Here is a 20,445-nt window from a genome sequence, read left to right as displayed (position 1 = left end):
ATAATTTCCCAACTGGGAAATGATTGGATCGTGTAAAGTGGGTGTTGGACGCGAGAACAGAGGCAAGTGTTTGAGGAACATTGTGGATAAAGTTGTTAAGACATTTCTGACACATTTTTGACATTTTTTTTTCTTTAGAATAACATTCGCCGGTTAATCATGCACAACATCAGCTTAAAGAAAGTAAACAGGGCCAGTTCTGATTTCATTTTGAAGACATTTTCTGCAAAGCTCAATGACTCCTTACTGCAGACTTTCTCCATTACACACTGAGTGTTAGTGTGCCAAAACAAAGCCCACGGGTCAGCGCTGGTGTACGCACCGATGACGTGTCCCCTCATTCACCCTCTTCCTGGGCTTGTAACAATATGAGTTTATGATGTTCTTGGCACAGTTCAGACACGCTGTTTTCCTTTCTGAGCTTGTCTTCCTGGAGAAGCGCCACGCTTCAGTGTTTGCAGACCTCGCCGTAACCGGTGGCCTGTATTTATACGTTACTCTTCTTTAATTTATCACTTTATCACTTTATCACTGCAATGAAGTTATTTACAGGACGCATCTCACAGAAAAGATTCCCTTCGCTTGTTACTCCATCACCGGCGTGATTTCAGGCCTGTTTTGGAGGGAAGATTTATGACGGTGCGGTCGGCTGTCTGTAATCAAAGCCTGACTGGTTTTAACCAGACCTGGACCATTTTAGCTTGTCGCATCATCGCTGCAATAATTTGGCAAACTCCAGTTAGACGGGTTTGGTTTTCTCAGAAATAGGCTTTTCTGTTTATGTGAGAGTGGTTTGTAGACGGGTCTCTTCCTGTGACCCTCAGCATCGGGGGTCGTTCTGGTCGTGACCTCCTGTCTAATTCCTCTATCCATCCCTGGCTCTTCTCCTCGTCTGGTTCTCAAGCTCCGCTGACAGGTCGTTTAACGCTTATATCCTGCTGGCTCTTGATGTCGCTGGCCGTCTGGATTTTTAACACTTAGCTGCTTGTTTCTGTGACTTTCTGGGGTCAGGCCCTAAACTCTGAACAAAACCACGCACACAGGCAAACACTCATCTCAGTATCTGTAACGTGGAGTCAGAGACGTTCAGATCCATGTGCAGAAGTTTATTAAGAGAATGGTCAGACAGGCAGAAATCAGGACCGGCGTCAGGTATGTCAGGGATATCCAGGATCATTAACAGTAACAAGCAGAGGTCGGGGCAGGCAGCAGAGAACCAGAGTCGGTTTAAACAATCCAAGATCAGACACGGGAAGAACAAACAGGGGAAACGCTCGGAAATGCTAGATGGGGCTAAACAAGACTTCGCCCTGATTGAGAGTCCAAACACAGTTTATATAGGGGAGTGGTAAAGGGGAACACCTGGTTGTGATTGGCCCTAAGAACGGGATTATGGGAAATGGAGTTCTGATTGAGTCTTGAGTTCAGTGCCCTCTACTGAAGTTCATGGGCACTTCTTTAATATTATACTTATTTTGTATATTATATCCATGGCCGTAACCAGCTATGAGGTCACCTTGGTAAAAAAAAATTCATGTTAAGAAATGAAATTCTCTGAATGACTACCGTGCTGTTTAGAGATCCTCATATGAGTGGCTGCATGTATAATGAAGATTAAACAGTTTGCAAGAATGTTTAGCAGTGTTGCCAGATCCAGCTGTTATTAGCGTCTTTTGACTTATCTTTTCCACTTAAATCTGACACTTTAAAAAGTTGCAGTTTAGGGTTAACGTTATCTTTATCTTATCTTACTTAAAAATCTGAAATAATTTTCCTTTAATTTTGGAGGTTTTATTTGTTTGTCATAGCAATATCTGGCAACATGACCGGCACTTAAACTGAAATTAATCAAAAAAGCCCACAGACGTGCTATTGCTTACAGAATTTCACATTCGGTAAGGCAAACTGGAAAAACATCACAATATTATCTGTCAGAAACATTAGCAATGCTAGCAATTAACACTAGTAAACAGATCTAGAACAAGTAGGTAACAGAATAAAATGAAATATGCAAACACTAGCCATGAAGCCATGAATCATATGCTGTTTCATTCAGTATAGAAGTCACATTTTCACAAAGTCATGCTCAAATATCCATAAGAGCACTAGACGAAGTTATCATCGTGACTGAAATGGTTTGATATTGCATTTGTTCCAGATAAACGTCCAGAGCTGTTGTGTAACATGAGGGACAGTCGGACTGGCCCAGTTTAATTTCCTTTTTAGTTCTTTTCTCTTGTATAAATAAGAGTTTGGTATTTAATTTTGAGTTCAACATTATTTGAAACAGACTTTGTTTTCTAATGCGGTCGCGCTGAAAGCTGACCAATAAGGCCCATTTTGTTTTTGCTCATTTTATTTTTGTGCTGAGCCTTCATTACACAAATTCTTTGGGATTCATCTAAAGTGAAGTGAAGTGAGCATAAAGATGCATTGTGAGCATGAAGGCTGAGTTATCTGATCATGGCGTGGTATCTTCAGATCCTTGTCTTCTGTCGGTGTGTGTGTTGTCAGGTGTGTTGGCGAGGCCGTCCTCCAGTTTAATTAAAAACCGTGTCTTGGCTGGGAGCGCGGGGAGATCTCGGCACCTCATCTGACGCTGCTACCGTCACCTCAGCTCTGGCGTACCGCAGCTGGCCGCATTCTTCCCTCACAGCGCCTCGCTGCCTCTCTAAGCCCTTTTAAATGAAGTACCTCGCAGATTGATATCTGAGGATTACAGAGCTATTGAACAGCCTGGTGAACTCTTGAGAATGAGTTTCTGAGTGGCGTGCCCCAGTGAAACTTGCTTGGCCGAGCTGGTCACAATATCTCTGCTTATCATGATGACACACTGGGAAGCTGATACTCTTAACTTGGATGAACAGGAACGTGTGCAGGAAATGCACACACACACACACACACTCACAAATGGCTTCTTTGTAATAATGTATATCACCTTGAAATGGCTCTCTTTTAAAAAGGTTCCATATGATGTCATAGAAGAATGTTTAAAGTTCCGTATGATGTCAGAAGAACATTTTAAGTTCATTATGATGTCATAGGAGAACTATATTAACACAGAGAAAATATATTATAAACTATAATAGTATTTCACAATTTTTTTTTTTTCTGTATTTTTCATCTAATAAAAGGCCTCTAAATTATAAATTGATCAAAATTATGCTAAAAATAAACATATTGCATGCTTTCTGTCATCTGATTGATCATTTATGCCTTTTTTAGGAGTAATTCAAGCCATTTAAAGACATGAAGAAATTATTTGGGGTATTAGGAAAAAAATATTTTAAAGAGTTTTAATAAAAGGGAAATATTAGTAATTTGTCATTTATATGTTTTTTTTCTCCATTTTCTTTATTTAGAGAACAAATTTGATGATGATTCTTAATTTGCTATATTGTTCTTCAGAGATTAAAATAGTCATCGATGTTTGATTAAAGGTTCTTCAGGTCATGTTTTGGGTCTTTTTACTGATGAGCGAGAGAAAGGAAAGCTCTTGTGGTGCTGAAGTAGTTTCTGTGTGTCTGGTCTGGTCTGGTCTGGTCTGGTCTGGAGGGGTGTCCCAGGCTGCAGGTGGGCTGTTTGTTCTCCGTTTCCACTAATCAGATCTGGATTTGTGTCCTGAAGTCCTGTCATGCTTGTCACAGCCCACACACACCTGTTTGGCCGGACTGATGCTGTGTGCAAGTGTTGATGGAGCCCAGTGGATGCCATTTATATTCCTCCCTGTATTTCCTGCTGAATATTCTGTGTCCCATGCAAATATACTAGTCACCTTACAGAAGTCCATGAAGTAGTCCAGGTCTCAGGCTACATATAGACTGATCTATAAAGAGGAAGTTGTCATGTTCTCATCTAGATGTTTCTCACAGTGCTGTGTGTGTGTGGGACTTCCACTCAAGTGACCAACGGCCCACGTCCTTCCAGACACATGTACACAGACCTGAGGCTTCAGCTCTTAAATCAAGCAGTTCAGCTTTCATTACATCAACCCAGTTCAGTTCCTGCAGAGTACACTGAATGACACTAGTCAAGACATTTCTCATTAGCATACATCGATGTGGCTTATGGCTCTCAAGCAAACATTGACTCTTTAATCTAGAATTAAATCGATGTGATGCTTGTGTGACTTCAAGCGTGGCTCATCCAATCAGAATTGAGGAATTTTTACTTTGTACTAATATGTGATTTAAATGAGTGAAGATCACAAGAAATGTGCACCTTGTGTGTTCTGCATGTTGGGTTTTTATCCATCTACAGAAACTCACATCTGTCTGTGTTCAGGTCTCAGAGGCTGTAGTGTAAGCATGTGTTCACAGCTCTCCATCATCATAATGAGGGTGATAACGTGGCTTTATCTGCGGCTCGTGCACACACCTGCAGGTGTTTCAGGGCTGAATTGGAGTTTACTGACAGCTGTGAAGCTCTTGAGGTCACTGCTGGGATGTTCCTGCCAAATTCCTCTCACCTCTCTGATAGAAATGTTGTGCTGCAAAACAAACTTCAGCCTCTGACGCTCTCATGTAAAGGGCTGAGTTCAGAATGGTCCTCTACTTTCACAGATGTGGCACAGATTCAGTGGTATGTGGTGGACAGCATGCACATTTTATGTGTGCATTGAAAACATACCTGGATGAGTTATGATGTTTGTACGCACACTTTCCAGAACAACTTGACCTTCCAGTTCCAGTCACGATGAATGAACCAGAAGTAATCAGCTCTGATTATTATCTCTTTCTTGACGGATTACTTCACTGAACAGAAGAACAAAAAAAAGAACACCTTCCAAAAGCTAAATGCATTTTTACACTTAACACTGTGTAAAACTTTTTTTGGGTTTAATTAATCATTTCATTCATTAATTTTGCTATTTAATTATTAATTATATTTTATTTTAAATGTTATTGTTGTTATTATTATAAATTGTAATAATAATGTAATTATTAATTATTTAAATAAAAAATAAAGCAAAAAAAGATTAGTTGTCAAGTAACTTCATTATATTGGATGTTTAAAAAGATGTGCCATCCAACTATAATTAACAATTAAATAATATTTAAATAAAGAAAATGATTAGTAGTAGTAGTATCATCATTCATGTAATTAACATTATTTATTATTAACATTAATGAAATAAATAATGTGTGGCATCCATTTAGCAAAATGATACAAAGTGTGTGTGTGTGTGTGTGTGTGTGTGTGTGTGTGTGTGTGTGTGTGTGTGTGTGTGTGTGTGTGTATTTTTGCTGGCTTGCTTGGATGCACACAATGAATTAAACATAGTGTAGTGAAGTCATGTGTCAACAATGTGTTTAATACATTTCTATTTGACATGTTTTAATTATAGCACACTTAAAAAAATAAGTTATTTTTACAGTATGCAGTAAGCTATGTGCTTTTAGTTTTCTATTTCGAACAAAGCCAAAAGCCAAACATGAGTACAGACAGTTGTTCAGTGCTCTTACAGCCGGTGCTAATTGAATAGTGTACTCTCTCTCTCTGTGTGTGTGTGTGTGTGTGTGTGTGTGTGTGTTGTTCTGTGTCCAGAGACGGCTTACATCTGGATTAGAGGCTCTCTCTTGCAGGACAGTTCAGCAGCACATGTGTGTCGTTGTGTGTGAGTTCTCGCAGCTTTAGCCTCTCAAGAGTGACGTCCCGGGGTGTTTCGAACCGGACTACTGTCTGTCCTGGGTTCAGGGGTGTGGGAAAACCTGTCCTGGGTTCAGATGCACTTGGTGTAGGTGTAGTGAGGCGTGTGTGGCTTCATGTGATTCCTCCCACAGGACAGCTCTTCACTTAGACTTCATAATAACTCATCTGTCCTTCATTTAGATATCAGTTCGTGTCTGATGTCTCGCCTACAATTCTTATAGACACGAATACTGAATAGTACGAGTATAGACCTGTAGAGTATTAATAGTGCATGATAATAATTTAATTAAAAAAATGCAATTATAAACAGAAGCATCTCACATTGTTTGGTCTAAATAAGATTTAATATGACTTCGGACTGAAAACTGACGTTTTGGCGAATCAGAGCACAGTTTGAGACGCTGTTGAAAAGACGCTCTTGTCAAATGTGCAGAGCAGATGAAAGCACTGTTGAAGTGTGATGATGTGTGGCGATGCATTCAGGAGGGAACGGTGTGGGAACACAGGGGGTGTTTGTGTGTTTCCTGCAGAGAAACTTCGACATGGGAACGTGACTTTGCACTAACAAAGCGGGGCAACCCCTTACCGACTTGAGCGGCCCGGGGCGAAGTCAACCGTCAAACACACCGTCCCACCAATGCCTGAAGCGCAGGAAGCAGAGCCTGCCGATCCACTGCAGGGCTGGCGTCCAAGCGTTCGTTCAGCTGATAGAGACGAGCGAGCGTGGCCCGACATGTCCAGGTCTGCAGCGCTGGCTCACGTCTGCTGACTCTCTGTGGGAGAGACGAGCCATTAGGAGTTCATTACTGAAGGTTTAGTGTCTCTGGATTGTGCTGGAGGTCACAGTTGTGTTGGCTTGTGACGTATTTGCTGACCTTCTTAGTGAAGGGTCACCCCAAAACTACAAATCTGTCACATGACTTGTACAGATTAAGAGCGCTAGGGCTGTCACACTCCACAAATGAGGATTAAAACATCATAAGAGCTGTACGGGTAAAAAGTATTCATTTCTTAATAGTTTCTTCATTTTCTTATAAATTAAATTAAAAAGTATATTTATTAAATGATAATTAAGATATCAAATTCAGTAATTTTTAGATGTTTTTAGATTTTATTGAATGATAATCAAAAATAATGGCATATATAGTTATATTCATATATTATATAATATTATATATAATGAATATAAAGGGCTGTAAGAGTTTATTTTATTAAATCAAATGTAAAATAATAGTTAAATGAAAAAATCCACTATCTGTCAATTCTCAGTCAATTTTTTTTATAAATGTAATGGGTCCTTGCTGAATAAAAGTCTCAAAAATAAAAAAGTGATCCTGAACTAACTTCTGAATGGTATATACTTCTTGTGCTGTTAGTGATGATATTATAGTTATTATATTATTTTTTATATTTGATTAAATAAATACTTACATTCATATTAATTTGTTGTATTAATAAATAAAAATAGTGTGTGTGTGTGTATATATATATATATATATATATATATATATATATATATATATATATATATATATATATATATATATATATATATATATAATATATGTATATATATATATATATAATATATGTATAATAGTATAAACTGTATATAAAGGGCTGTAAGTGTTCTTTTTATTAAAATTAGAAATAATAAACTTCACTAGTTCTCAAATCTTAGTCAAATATTAACAATAAGACGTGTTGAGCCACATAAACTATTTTGGTGCTTTTTTTATACTTTTTTAGCTTCTGTATATATTCATATGTGGAAATGAGCACCTTGGAGATTCTTACAAAAATCTGACTAAAAACCATGCAACATGAGGGTAACCTGAATGATGACCGAATAAAACATGAAATATTACATGAGAGTATTTTGTAGAGATACCGCTTTAAGAGCATAATGGTTAGAGAGTCCATGGGTTCGAGTCTCAGTGCCTGCTGGGATTGAAAGTGGGTGTACTGCTCAGGGTGTGTGTTCACTGTGTGTGTGTGTGTGTGTGTGTGTGTGTGTGTGTGTGTGTGTGTGTGTGTGTGTGTGTGTGTGTGTACTTGATGGGTTAAATGCAGAGCACAGATTCCAAGTATGTGACACCAGACTTGTCCACACGTCTCGTTCAGTTCTTGATCAGTTATGTCCCAGGCTCTGAGCTGATTGATGTGGTGGAAAGGTTTGGTCTGACTGTAGGGTTCGACTGAAGTGCTCCCAGCAGCATGTGACTCAAAACAGAGACTCGTGTTGGTGTTGTGACCCCGGCGGCACCCATCGGTGAACTCCAGCGAGGCTCGTGCCTCGGGCGTCCGAGAGATGAATGTGTCTTTGTGTGTGTGAAAGAGTGCCAGATGTGAAGGACACCCGTCCGATGTTTGAGAATACTTTGTGTCTGATCAATGAAACGGATGTGGGTCTGTGTGCTGAAGTGAGCTCGTTTCACTGTGCGTCCTGACACCTAGTGCTCACAACTCTACATAGCATTTCCAGCAGTGTCTTTGAATCCGCTTGATCTGATCGAAACAAGCAGAGGTTATTAGTGGTGTAATTTGTCATTTGTGCAGCAGACATGAATTATTTCTCAAATAATGATGTCTTGTTGAAGAGAATTAATTTACTAATAGAACAGAACCAGAACACAATGATCTATAACCTTTCTTTAGAAGACTACTGTAGATAATACATTTTATTTTATTTTTTTAACCTTTAAAAAATAGCAAAGTATAAAATGATAACATGGGATGAAACTTCAAACCATTGGCCAAGAAAAGAGCAGTAATTATGGGCTGTGGATGGCTGCAGTGTTGAGCACAAGACACTTTTCTAACTCTTCAAACTGCTGAAGTGATCATGTGTCTGCAAGCTGAATATTTCTGTATATTATAAAGATATTATTGTCTGGGCTCCGGGAGATATTTTTAACTGTTTTAACCATCTTTTATGCTCAACCAGGGCTGCATTTATGTAATGAAAAATACAGTAAAAATAGTAATACTGTGAAATATTATTATAATTTAAAATAACTATGTTCTGTGTGAATGTAGTGTAAAATGTCGTTTATTTCTGTGATGCTCAGCTGTATTTACAGCATCATGATCTTTAGAAATAACCTTAATATGATGATTCGCTGCTCAAGAAACATTTCTCAGTGTTGCTTCATATGTTTGAGAAAACGCTATTTCCACTGTTCATCTTTTATTCATCAAAAGTCGTGATGGAAATCTTTCGTAACATTAATATCCGTACTGTCTTTCAGTCCTTGCTGAATAAAAGTATTAATTTTGTAATATTCTGTGTCTGATTTGATCCGCAGGACTCTGACGCCTCTGTATGATCCCGACTCTGGATTACTTACTGTGTCCGGAAATGTATGTACAGTAGCTACTTCTAAACCCACTCTGATATGTTAAATGTCTGAAATCATTGCTCACCAGTATTAATCTGCTCATTAATGGTGTTTCTCAGGGTGAGAGTGTGATCGACTGTTTCGAGGTGAACAGCAGCGAGCCCTTCCTGTCTCAAGGTAACACAGATGGTGTTTCTCTGGAGGCTGGTGTGGTTTCTTCATGTTCAGGAGCTGATCTCTCTCTCTCTCTCTCTCTGGTTGTCAGTGAGTCACTGTCTGACCGACCTGTCGACCCGTGGCATGGCTCTGGTGCCCAAGCTCGCTCTGGACGTCAGCTGCTGTGAGGTTCTGCGTCTGCTGCAGCTCTCTGATAACTTCATAGTGCCCATCAGCTACCAGGTGCCTCGCAAGGTGAGAATGATGCATGCTGGTCTATTAAACTGACTGGATAAAAGCTCCTATAAAAGCTCCTAATGCACTTGATGTATCCTAAACCAATAATGACTGATAAGATGACGACGTGTAACATGCATGTGATTTCTTAACTTTCCAACCTGAAGTATGAAGCACATGAATTGCCTAAATCCAAATTTGTAATGAGGCTCATTTATACAAATATTAGCAAAACGGGATCTTTAAAGTCTCCTAGTGGCTTTCTGCTGAAATGAAACGTTTATGGTTTATAATGTTTGAATGCAAAGAAATTGATTCAACTATAAAAAGTGACATATTAATTTTACCATTGTTTTGTAAAATAATGTTTTTTATTCTTTATTTTTAGTACACTTTTATTAATGCAATAGAAATATATTTCTTTAATTTGTTTATTTTTGATAATTTAAATAGTAATCCAATAAAACAAAACAAAAAAAACTTTTAAAATAAAACAAATTAAATAGAACTAGTACTAGAACTAGAAGTAGAACTAATTATTTTAATGAATAAATCTATTATAAAAATGTATTATTATTTAATACAAGAAATTGATACAGCTAGCTATAGAAAGCGATATTTAAATTTTCCTATTACAGTACAGTACTATTTTGCAACAGTAATATATTTCTTCATTAATATGTTTAATTATTTGTTTTAAGTCATTATTTCTTTATTATTTGGTTTAATTTAATGATTTAAATAATAATAACAAAACTAATTATAAAAATGTTTTACTTTACAGAACAATTATTTATAATTATTTACAACAACAGATATTATTAGTAATATTGTATAGTCATATTGAATGAGTGGGGAAAATATTCCTGCTTTATTCCTCCCAAAATCTGGCCATCTGAAGATGTTTGATGTTTTGGCCCTGGTGTGTTGTGTGTTTCAGGCAGGACAGGACTTCCATGCGGACTTGTATCCGGACACCGCGGGTCACACCCCAGCCATGACGGCAGAGGACTGGTGGAGAGGAGAGAACAAACAGGTACTGACCACTCAGAGGTGCACAGAAGTGGTCCGCAGGTCCGCATGCGCGACCAAAATAAAAAAGGCGTTATATAAATATGTTCTGACAACGCATTTGCGTACTTGACATGGTTGACAACTGTTAATGCACAATTTTTATTTTCAACCTGAAAGCATAATTCTAGACTATGCCATGTCGTTTTTAAAGCACAATGTAGCTAAAACTTTGACATTCAGCCACTGACGCTCTTTAATCAGCAGCAGCGCTAAATCCGGAAGCGCGTATACTTTACCTGCCGGTAACCCGCCAAAATAAAAGTCTGCTGATTTTAAGTTTGAATATGATGAAAACGCTTTTGTATATTTATTTTTAGACACTTTTATCCAAATCGACTTAAAATTGGGGAATACATAAAGCGATCCTTCTTAAAGAGGCAGAAAAAAAGAAAGTAGTAGTAAACTTAAGCATTTTATTTTTAAGTTTACTATAAAAACAAATGTATTTGTATTTAATACTAGGACTGCCTTTTATTTGTAATAATATCATCACACACTATTATTTAGTTTATAACTATTATAATATAATTATAGTTATATTTAATGGGTCACACTATATGCAGTGTGAGGACCAAACCAAATCTCCAGGTTCTTATATGAAAACCAGGCTGAAAAAATGATGTGCACCCCTGACTATATATTCACTTCTGTCTCATTCATGGGGAAATGAATGATTGCTCCCAAAAATCGGTCGGTATGTCAGATGGTTGGAGGGGAGAGGATGAGAAATAAGATGTATTTAAGTCTCTAACACTTGCACTGCCACAGGTGGAGCGAGTCAGTCTTCACCCAAACAAGAGGCCGAAACCAGCCACTCCGTCAGCTCAGGAGAAAAAACCAAAGGATCTTCCCCGTGACAAGAGCAAAGAGGTCTGTGGGAGGAACACGAGGGGAAATGTTTACTCCACAGAAAGGATGTTCATATGATGTCCTTGTCTGTTTTCCTCAGGAGACCTCGACCTCCAGCAGTCCCGTCAGCACCCCCAGCAGCAGTGCTGTCCCGTCCCGCTCCCCGTCCTCCACCAGCGGCCTGTCGTCCGGCTTCCTGCCCAGCCCCAGCCCCAGCCAGAGCTCCCGCGCCATCCAAAGCATGCTCGGTCAGTCACACTCACACATATACGCATTTACATCATCACTCCATATTTAGATATATAAATGCATGTATAAAATTCTAATTATGAATTGTGTTTTTTTGTTTTTTTTTTACTCATTTCATCAAAAACTGTGGTTTGTTGAATTTTTATAACTAGGGTTTGTTTGTAACCTTTTTTTTTTTCCTGTCAGCCTATATTATGGTTAAGGTTCCTTGGACTGAATAAATCATCCTTTAAGCTGTTTCAGAGCAAATGCACAAATATTTATATGCACTACCATTTAAAAGTTGTGGGTCTATAAGATTTATTGCATGTTTTTGTCACATGATCTTTCAGAAATCATTCTAATATGCTCATGTCCTGCTCACGTATCATTTCTTATTGTTGTCAGTGTTGAAAACAGTGGTGTTGCTTCACATTGTTGTGGATACATTTTTATTCAGGATTCATTTGATGAACCAGAAGTTTAAAAGAACAGCATTTACTCTAAATTTTGTTCAATTTAATGCATCATTGTTGAAAGTATAAAATTCTTTCGAAAAAACAAAATCTAACAGAGCCACGATGTTTTAATAGCATCATGTATATATATGTACCAAACATCATCAAAAAGCTGAACTATATCAAGGTATAATGTTTTTGGCTCTGTGTATCACCCTGTGTGTCTTTCTGTGATTCTCAGGCCCGAGCTCGAAGTTTCGTCACATCCAGGGGGCCGTTTTGCACCGGGACACACACATCACTAACCTGCGTGGGCTTCATCTGACCACACCGGGAGAGTGTGATGGCTTCTGTGCCAACGGCCAGCGTGTGGCGGTGCCTCTGGCCATCGCCGGAGGACAGATCGCCGTGTTTGAGGTGCGAGTCTGCATTCATTTCTCTTCTCTTCTAAGTCTTTGAGTCACTGACAGTATCTAACTGCTGCGTCTGTCTGCTCTGGCAGCTGTCCCAGCCTGGAAAACTGCCGGACACCGCGCTGCCCACCATCCAGAACTCTGTCAGTGTGGCCGACTTCTGCTGGGACCCCTTCGACACACACAAGCTGGTTGTGGGTGAGTTCTCATTGCCTTTATATTTACTTTTCACATTGAATATATACTTTTCATATATTGCACATATTGCATTATGCATGTGTAATATTTTATGATATATATTATATATATATATATTTTTTTTTCTCTCTCTCTCTCTGAGCAAAAGCCATTATTAAACAAAAGTAATCTTATAATAAAACACAGCGACACAGTAATTTCAGGACATGAAGAAGGATGCCAGCACCAGTTTAGCAAAATACAATAATGTCTGTTATTGTTATTTAAAAAATAGTTTTAAGGTTTATCATGTCCATACTTTTTTATTTCTCTGTTTTACATGTCAGTGACTATATCCTATTTGACTATATACTATATTCTACAATATGGATGGCACTTATATATTGTTTTAATGAAATGTTTTTGATATATGTGTAATATTTTTTTATTAATATTTTAAATTAGCTTTGATATTTTTGATTTACCCTAATTTGCAGTATTTTTTTATATATATATATATATAAATTGTGTGTGTTTATGTGTGTTATTATTAATAATAATAATTATTATTATTTAGTGTGTGTGTGGCTAAGGGGGTTGGCGACCGTGTCATGATTGATTAATTATAATTGTTTCAATTAGTATAATATTTTATACTTTTGACTCATCCTTTTTCTTTAAAACAGGTTTAAAGGCTAAAATGTGAGGTTTATCATTTATAAATCTTTTTGCTTTTGTTAAAACCTGTACCTGAGCTGTCAATCATGCTTTTTTATTTTATTATTAGTTTAAAATATAACATACTAATACTATACTCCACTATAATACTATAGTTGCTAAGGCTACATATTGTTTAGTTAAAGTCTTTCATCTAATAGTTGTATTTTAAATCCGCTTATGTCTATTAACAAGATTGTTTTAGTACTGAACTTTAATTCTCAAGTATCCTTTCAGGAGCACGTCCCCAAGTCATAGTTCTCCTCAAAATCTAAAGAAAACGTACAGTAGTTTGTAGCAAATGAAGTGTCTGCAGAAGCTGAAACATGCCTTCTGGCCTCTGAAAGCTGAATGTGAGCGCTGCTCTCTGATGTGTCTGTCTCAAAGCTGGTGATGATGCCAAGATCCGCGTCTGGAAGATTCCCAAAGGAGGCGTGACCGAGACCATGACCGAGCCGGAGTGTGTTCTGCGGGGTAAGAAGCTGGCACACGTGATCCTGTGATAGCAGTAATTGTGTAGTGTTTGATTGACACGCACTCTGACCAATCACAGGACACACGGAGAAGATTTACTCCATCAAGTTCCACCCCCACGCCTCGGGCCTGCTGGCGTCCTCCTCCTATGACCTGACGGTGAGACTGTGGAGCCTGGAGACAGGAGAGGAAGTCAAGCGGCTCAGCGGACATCAGGACCAGGTCTGTCTGTCTGTCTTTTGATTTTGTAGATGTCGAGCCAACTCACGGTGTTCTCTCTCAGATATTTGGCATGGCTTGGAGTCCAGACGGGAAACTGCTGGCCACTGTGTGTAAGGACGGAAAAGTGCGTCTGTACGACCCACGCAAGTCCACCTCGCCCATCCAGGTTAGTTCAGCTTCAGGTTAATACTATTAAGCCTAAAAACGTCAAAAATCATAACTTTTTATCATCTTTGTCCATGCAGGAGGGCCCAGGACCTGAGGGCCATCGAGGGGCCCGTGTAGTGTGGGTCTGTGATGGCAAGTACCTGCTGGTTTCAGGATTCGACAGGTACAATATACCACAAATTTAGGCAAAACGATTATAGTAGTGGTACTAGCAGTGCCTCTCTGACTCTAAATATGATTTAATGGCATATAGTCGCAGTGAACGGCAGCTGTACCTGTTCTCCGCTGAGTCCTTGGCATCCGGGTCTGTGGCTTCTGTGCCCGCCGATGTGTCTCCCTCAACCCTTATCCCCTTCTATGATCCTGACACCAGCGTCCTCATCCTCACTGGGAAGGTGCGATGTTGAGCAGTGAAACTTACTATTAGTTTAACCTTCATAGGAACAAACAGATTTATATGTATTTGTGTTCTGGTCTTTCAGGGTGACACTCGGGTTTATGCATACGAGATCTTGCCGGAGGCGCCGTACTTCATGGAGTGCAGTAGTTTTAATTCCTCTGAACCACACAAGGTATTGGGGTTGGTGCTGTTGTTGAAGACGCAGGAGGCAGACTGTTTTACTGATGTTTCACCGTGTCCTCACAGGGCCTGTGTTTCCTGCCCAAGACTGAGTGTGACGTGCGTGATGTGGAAGTGGCTCGAGCCATCCGACTGGGAAAGGCCACCATTGAACCCGTGGCCTTCAGAGTGCCTCGTGTCAAAGTAAGAGTGACCCCCAGAATCTGTAAACTGGCATTCCAGTGTTTCCCATGTAAACGTCTGGATCTGTCTTGGCTCCACAGAAAGAGTTTTTCCAGGATGATGTTTTCCCGGAGACTGCAGTGTGGTGGGAAGCGTCTCTGACCGCTGCTGCCTGGCTCTCTGGATCCAACGGACAGCAACGCAAAATCAGCCTGCGGCCCAAAGACATGACGCCCGGTACAGCTCAGCATCACCAAACACAACTCCAGGAACAATAGTGTTCAGTACCCTTCCTTATGATCCGTTTCTTTCAGTGAGTGAAGCACCAAAAGAGGTTCCTGTGAGGAAGTACCTGCCCTCCTCCGTCTACCTGGAGGAGAAAACTGATGAACAGAAGAAAGAGGAGGTGTGTCTGTCTGTCTATCTATCTATCTATCTATCTATCTATCTATCTATCTATCTATCTATCTATCTATCTATCTATCTATCTATATCTGTGTATCTGTCTATCTATCTATCTATCTATCTATCTATCTATCTATCTATCTATGTATCTATCTATCTATATCTGTCTATCTATCTATCTATCTATCTATCTATATCTGTGTATCTGTCTATCTATCTATCTATCTATCTATCTATCTATCTATCTATCTATCTGTCTATCTATCTATATATCTGTGTATCTGTCTATCTATCTATCTATGTCTGTCTCTAATTTGTTTGTTTCTTTTTGTCTGTCTTTTTTTATTCGGTTTGTCCCTCTATGTTGTTTGTTCATTCTGTCTTTCACTTTTTTGTTTGTTTTGTGTTTGATTGTTCATTCTGTCTGACATTTGTTTGTTTGTTCGTTCTGTCTGTGTCGTTTGTTTTTGTTTTTTGTTCTGTTTATCCTTCTTTTTCTGTTATTTGTTCATTCTGTCTTTTGTCTGTTTGTTCATTCATTCTGTCTGACATTTGTTTGTTCTGTCAATCTGTTGTGTTTTTTTTTTTGTTCTGTTTGTCTGTTGTTTGTTCATTTTTGTTTGTTTGTTCATTCTGTCTCTGTCTATCGTATGTTTGTTCCTACAGTCTGCCTGACATTTGTTTGTTGTATCTGTCTGTCTCTATCTTTTTTTGTTCGGTTTGTCCCTCTCTATGTTGTTTGTTCATTCTGTCTCTCGCTTGTTTGTTTGTTTTTTGTTTGTTTGCTCATTTTGTCTGACATTTGTTTGTTCTGTCTATCATATGTTTATTTGTTCTGTCTGTCCCTCTTTTTCTGTTGTTTGTTCATTCTGTCTGTCATTTGTTTGTTCTGTGTGTCGTTTTTTTTGGTTATCCCTCTTTTTCTGTTATTTGTTCATTCTGTCTTTTGTTTGTTTGTTCTTTCAGTTTGTATGACATTTGTTTGTTCTGTCAATCTGTTGTTGTTGTTTTTTGTTCTGTTTTTTGTTTGTTTGTTTGTTCATGTTTTGTTTGTTTGTTCCTACAGTCTGTCTGACATTTGTTTGTTGTATCTGTCTGTAATCTGTTTGTTTTTTTGTCCCTCTCTTTGTTGTTTGTTCATTCTGTCTCTCACTAGTTTGTTTGTTTGTTTTTGTTCTGTCATTTGTTCCTTTTGTCCCTCTTTCTCTGTTGTTTGTTTATTCTGTCTTTTGTTTGTTTGTTTCTTCGTTCTGTCTTACATTTGTTTTTCTGTCTGTTGTTTGTTTTTTTGTTCTATTTGTCCCTCTTTCTCTGTTGTTTGTTCATTCTGTCATTTGTTTTTTTGTTTGTTTGTTCTGTCATTTGTTTGTATCTGTGTCTCTGTCTCTATCATTTGTTTGTTTGTTCATTCTGTCTCATTTGTTCTTTTTATCAGTCTGTCTGTCTATCGTTTGTTTGTTTGTTCTTTCTATCTGTCTCATTAATCTGAGTGTATGTGTGTTTGTTGCAGTTGCTCAGTGCCATGGTGGCGAAGCTGGGAAACAGGGACGATCCTCTGCCACAGGCGTCATGTGAGGGTGTGGATGAAGATGAGTGGGTGAGTGAAGAACACACACACACACACACACACACACACACACACACACACCGTGAATCATCTGAATCCTGTCTGTGTGTGTTTCAGGACGACTAACACACAAGCCTTGCCTCGCGGTCCAGTCAGGGTCCAGCAGCAGACATGGGACATGCCTGCTGTATTTAAATCTTGCCATTCCAGGGTGCCAACGTACCTCTGAACCTCCTAAACATTCCCCATCCCACCAGCTTCAGCGCCGTACAGCCTGCTGATTCACTCACACACACACACACACACACACACACACACACACACACACACACACACACACACACTCCATCTATCTGTCTTCTAGATAACCCTCCCGTCATCTCTCTGCATTGGTTTAACTGGAGTATTAATATCTGTTATTGATGGTTAAAATGATTCTTCACACATGAACACATTGTTATGCACAGTTCAGATATTCATCTCAGATGCATGACGCACATTTATAATATGACAGGGTTTTTTCTGTGTCGGTTTTATTGATGGCATCAGTTTTGTACTGTTGTAATTGACTGTATAATGACTGCATGATAACACAAGCCTTCCTCAATCTATAACACAAACCTCTCGGGATATTTTCATTGGTGAAATGTGCACTTAATACCATCATCTGTTGAAATGGTTAAAAGTAATCTTTGCATTGATATTGTGGTGATTTTTTGGAATAAATGTCATCTCGTTTAGGTTCTTAACAGCGAAAGATTTGCTTTAAATGAATGATCTTTGTATTTTCTGTCTTAATGAATGATCTGGAGACTGTTGAAATCTGGGAAATACTCCTTTCTGTATATTTCCTTCTGCTCAACCTCAACAGTATTAACACAAATCTACTTCACAAGGGTATTTTCTCTAATAATCTATCACAAAGCAATACGGCTATTTTCTTTTTTAACAGAGCAGGTTTACATGTGCCGGGTAAGGAGTGGTGCATGTTATGGCACTCGTAGCATGTGATGTCCTGTACTTGACATGTGACCATGTACTCACACATAAACGCTAGATCTTAATAGATATGTGTTTTTTAAATGTGAGCTCATTTTGCTACCAGTCTGATGTTTTTGGGATGCTTTTTCACCGCACTTGTAACCGCATTCATTTTAATACTTTATAGGCAATAATGTTTTCCACTCCACTTTTGAATGGAATCAGTCTTGTGGGAAAGTTCCCTCATAATAAAACCTTGAGAGCTAAGAAATGTGGAATTGAGTGGAGGATTTATTGATGATCATCATAATCATATTTTTATTATTAAAAGTATTGTAAAAAATTAGTAGTAGTAGTATTTAGCATCCTCGTCATTATTATTATATGACATATTATTAATATAAGCATATTATATTGTTAATAATACAGTATATTATTATTATTATTATTTCTCTATATTTTTCATATATTCAAGAACTGGTTGTAGACACAATTCCCATCTTGTAATATTAAATATGATCCATTTCTTTTGTTTATTGTTATTATTATTAGTAGTAGTAGCAGTAATAGTAGTAGTGTTTAATGTATTAATAATAATATAATTATATATTCTTATAATCATGTTGTTATTTTATTGTTATTATTTCTCTCTCGTTCTATTTTATTCAAGAACTGGTTATAGACAAATTTCCTGTCTGGTAATATTAAATATATTCCATTACTTCTGTATTATTATAATTATTTCTTTCTTTATATTTTTTTATATTCTAGAACTGGTTATAGACACAATTTCCATCTGGGAATATTAAATATAATCCATATTTCTTGTTTATTGTTAGTAGTAGTAGTAGTAGTAGTGGTAGTAGTAGTGTTGTATTATGTCTTATAATGTATTAATAATAATACAATTATATATTCTTAATTTAATCATATTATTATTATTAGTAGTACTTCCCCATCCAGTAATATCATATATATATATATATATATAATTATTATTATCACGAGGGATTCTATTATTCGAGTTTTTTCAAAGAATGTAAATATATTTTCGAAATAAAAACTGACAGCGCCTCATGAACGGCAGGTGGCAGTGTGTGTGCGCGCTCACGCGTGTGTGTTCGTCTCAGTTCTCCGTCAGCTTCATAAACCTTGATGGAGCTAACGTTACACGTGAAAAAGAAACAATAACCTAAACTGAGCTGTTTCACACCATCTCAGATCAGTCATGGTATGCTCATATATCGACCATCATCATCATTTTAGTATTTCATATCTGTAGCTCTGTATTTAATCTGTAGAAATGCTGATAATGGATCATTCCGTGTCAAAAGGTAAAAAGGTAATATCTGCTTAATAATACATCAATTTAATAAATACATTTATGCATGCATTTTTTTTAACATCTCCATAAAATTATCACAGGAATGACTATAAGAAGTTCAACAGATGCTCAACATCTCCACTTTGAACCCCAGGGCCGGATCTACAGGGGTGGCAAAAGAAAGCCTTGCCACCCCTGCTGCCACCCCAGTTGGCAGCAACGAATTAAAGGTTATGGGCAATTTGAAAAATTACGAACGCGAATCTTTCGTGATTCGTGATCCCGCTCCGAACTCCCGAACTGATTCAAATGATTTGCGATCCCCAAACTGACTCAAATGATTCGCAAACCTGCTTTGAACTCCCGAACTGACTCAAATGATTCGCGAACCTGCTACGAACTTCCGAACTGATTCAAATGATTCGCGACGTGATCCCGCTCCGAACTCCCACCCAAACTGACTCAAATGATTCGCGATCTCCATAACTGACTCAAATGATTCGCGATCCCGCTACGAACTCCCGAACTGATTCAAATGATTCGCGATCCCCAAACTGACTCAAATGATTCGCGATCCCGCTCCGAACTCCCAAACTGACTCAAATGATTCGCGATCCCGCTACGAACTCCCGAACTGATTCAAATGATTCGCGATCCCCAAACTGACTCAAATGATTCGCGATCCCGCTCCGAACTCCCAAACTGACTCAAATGATTCGCGATCCCGCTACGAACTCCCAAACTGACTCAAATGATTCGCGATCCCGCTCCGAACTCCCAAACTGACTCAAATGATTCGCGATCCCGCTACGAACTCCCGAACTGATTCAAATGATTCGCGATCCCAAAACTGACTCAAATGATTCGCAATCCCGCTACGAACTCCCGAACTGATTCAAATGATTCGCGATCCCCAAACTGACTCAAATGATTCGCGATCCCGCTCCGAACTCCCAAACTGACTCAAATAATTCGCGATCCCCATAACTGACTCAAATGATTCGCGATCCCGCTACGAACTCCCGAACTGACTCAAATGATTCGCGATCCCCAAACTGACTCAAATGTTTCGCGATCCCGCTCCGAACTCCCAAACTGACTCAAATGTTTCCCGATCCCGCTCCGAACTCCCGAACTGACTCAAATTATTCGCGAATCTGCTCCGAACTCTGACATATATATATTCAGATATAAATGTAATTTAAAAAATAAATTAATAATTTTAGATTTTCAAATATTGCACCTGTCAAACATAGTCTA

At 38.4% G+C, this 20,445-nt stretch overlaps 1 protein-coding gene across 1 annotated transcript in view; it reads left to right on the top strand.

The window, feature by feature from the left end:
• Positions 1-18,132, top strand: part of LOC127955535 (coronin-7) — a 107,938-nt gene extending 89,806 nt beyond the window's left edge. Inside the window, exons 10-28 of the mRNA XM_052553467.1 lie at positions 8,961-9,015; positions 9,113-9,170; positions 9,259-9,404; positions 10,327-10,422; positions 11,229-11,330; positions 11,410-11,557; positions 12,237-12,412; positions 12,498-12,606; positions 13,690-13,776; positions 13,856-13,998; positions 14,060-14,164; positions 14,244-14,329; positions 14,420-14,561; positions 14,649-14,738; positions 14,813-14,929; positions 15,010-15,145; positions 15,223-15,314; positions 16,824-16,910; positions 16,998-18,132. Of these exons, the coding sequence (XP_052409427.1) occupies positions 8,961-9,015; positions 9,113-9,170; positions 9,259-9,404; positions 10,327-10,422; positions 11,229-11,330; positions 11,410-11,557; positions 12,237-12,412; positions 12,498-12,606; positions 13,690-13,776; positions 13,856-13,998; positions 14,060-14,164; positions 14,244-14,329; positions 14,420-14,561; positions 14,649-14,738; positions 14,813-14,929; positions 15,010-15,145; positions 15,223-15,314; positions 16,824-16,910; positions 16,998-17,006 (1,984 nt within the window). The 3' untranslated portion in view covers positions 17,007-18,132. The remainder of the gene's footprint in view (positions 1-8,960; positions 9,016-9,112; positions 9,171-9,258; positions 9,405-10,326; positions 10,423-11,228; positions 11,331-11,409; positions 11,558-12,236; positions 12,413-12,497; positions 12,607-13,689; positions 13,777-13,855; positions 13,999-14,059; positions 14,165-14,243; positions 14,330-14,419; positions 14,562-14,648; positions 14,739-14,812; positions 14,930-15,009; positions 15,146-15,222; positions 15,315-16,823; positions 16,911-16,997) is intronic.
• Positions 18,133-20,445: the final 2,313 nt, after the last annotated feature.

This window comes from Carassius gibelio, chromosome A3, assembly GCF_023724105.1.
Source record: "Carassius gibelio isolate Cgi1373 ecotype wild population from Czech Republic chromosome A3, carGib1.2-hapl.c, whole genome shotgun sequence".
Taxonomy (NCBI): domain Eukaryota; kingdom Metazoa; phylum Chordata; class Actinopteri; order Cypriniformes; family Cyprinidae; genus Carassius; species Carassius gibelio.
This window is presented reverse-complemented; position numbering and strand designations above follow the sequence as displayed.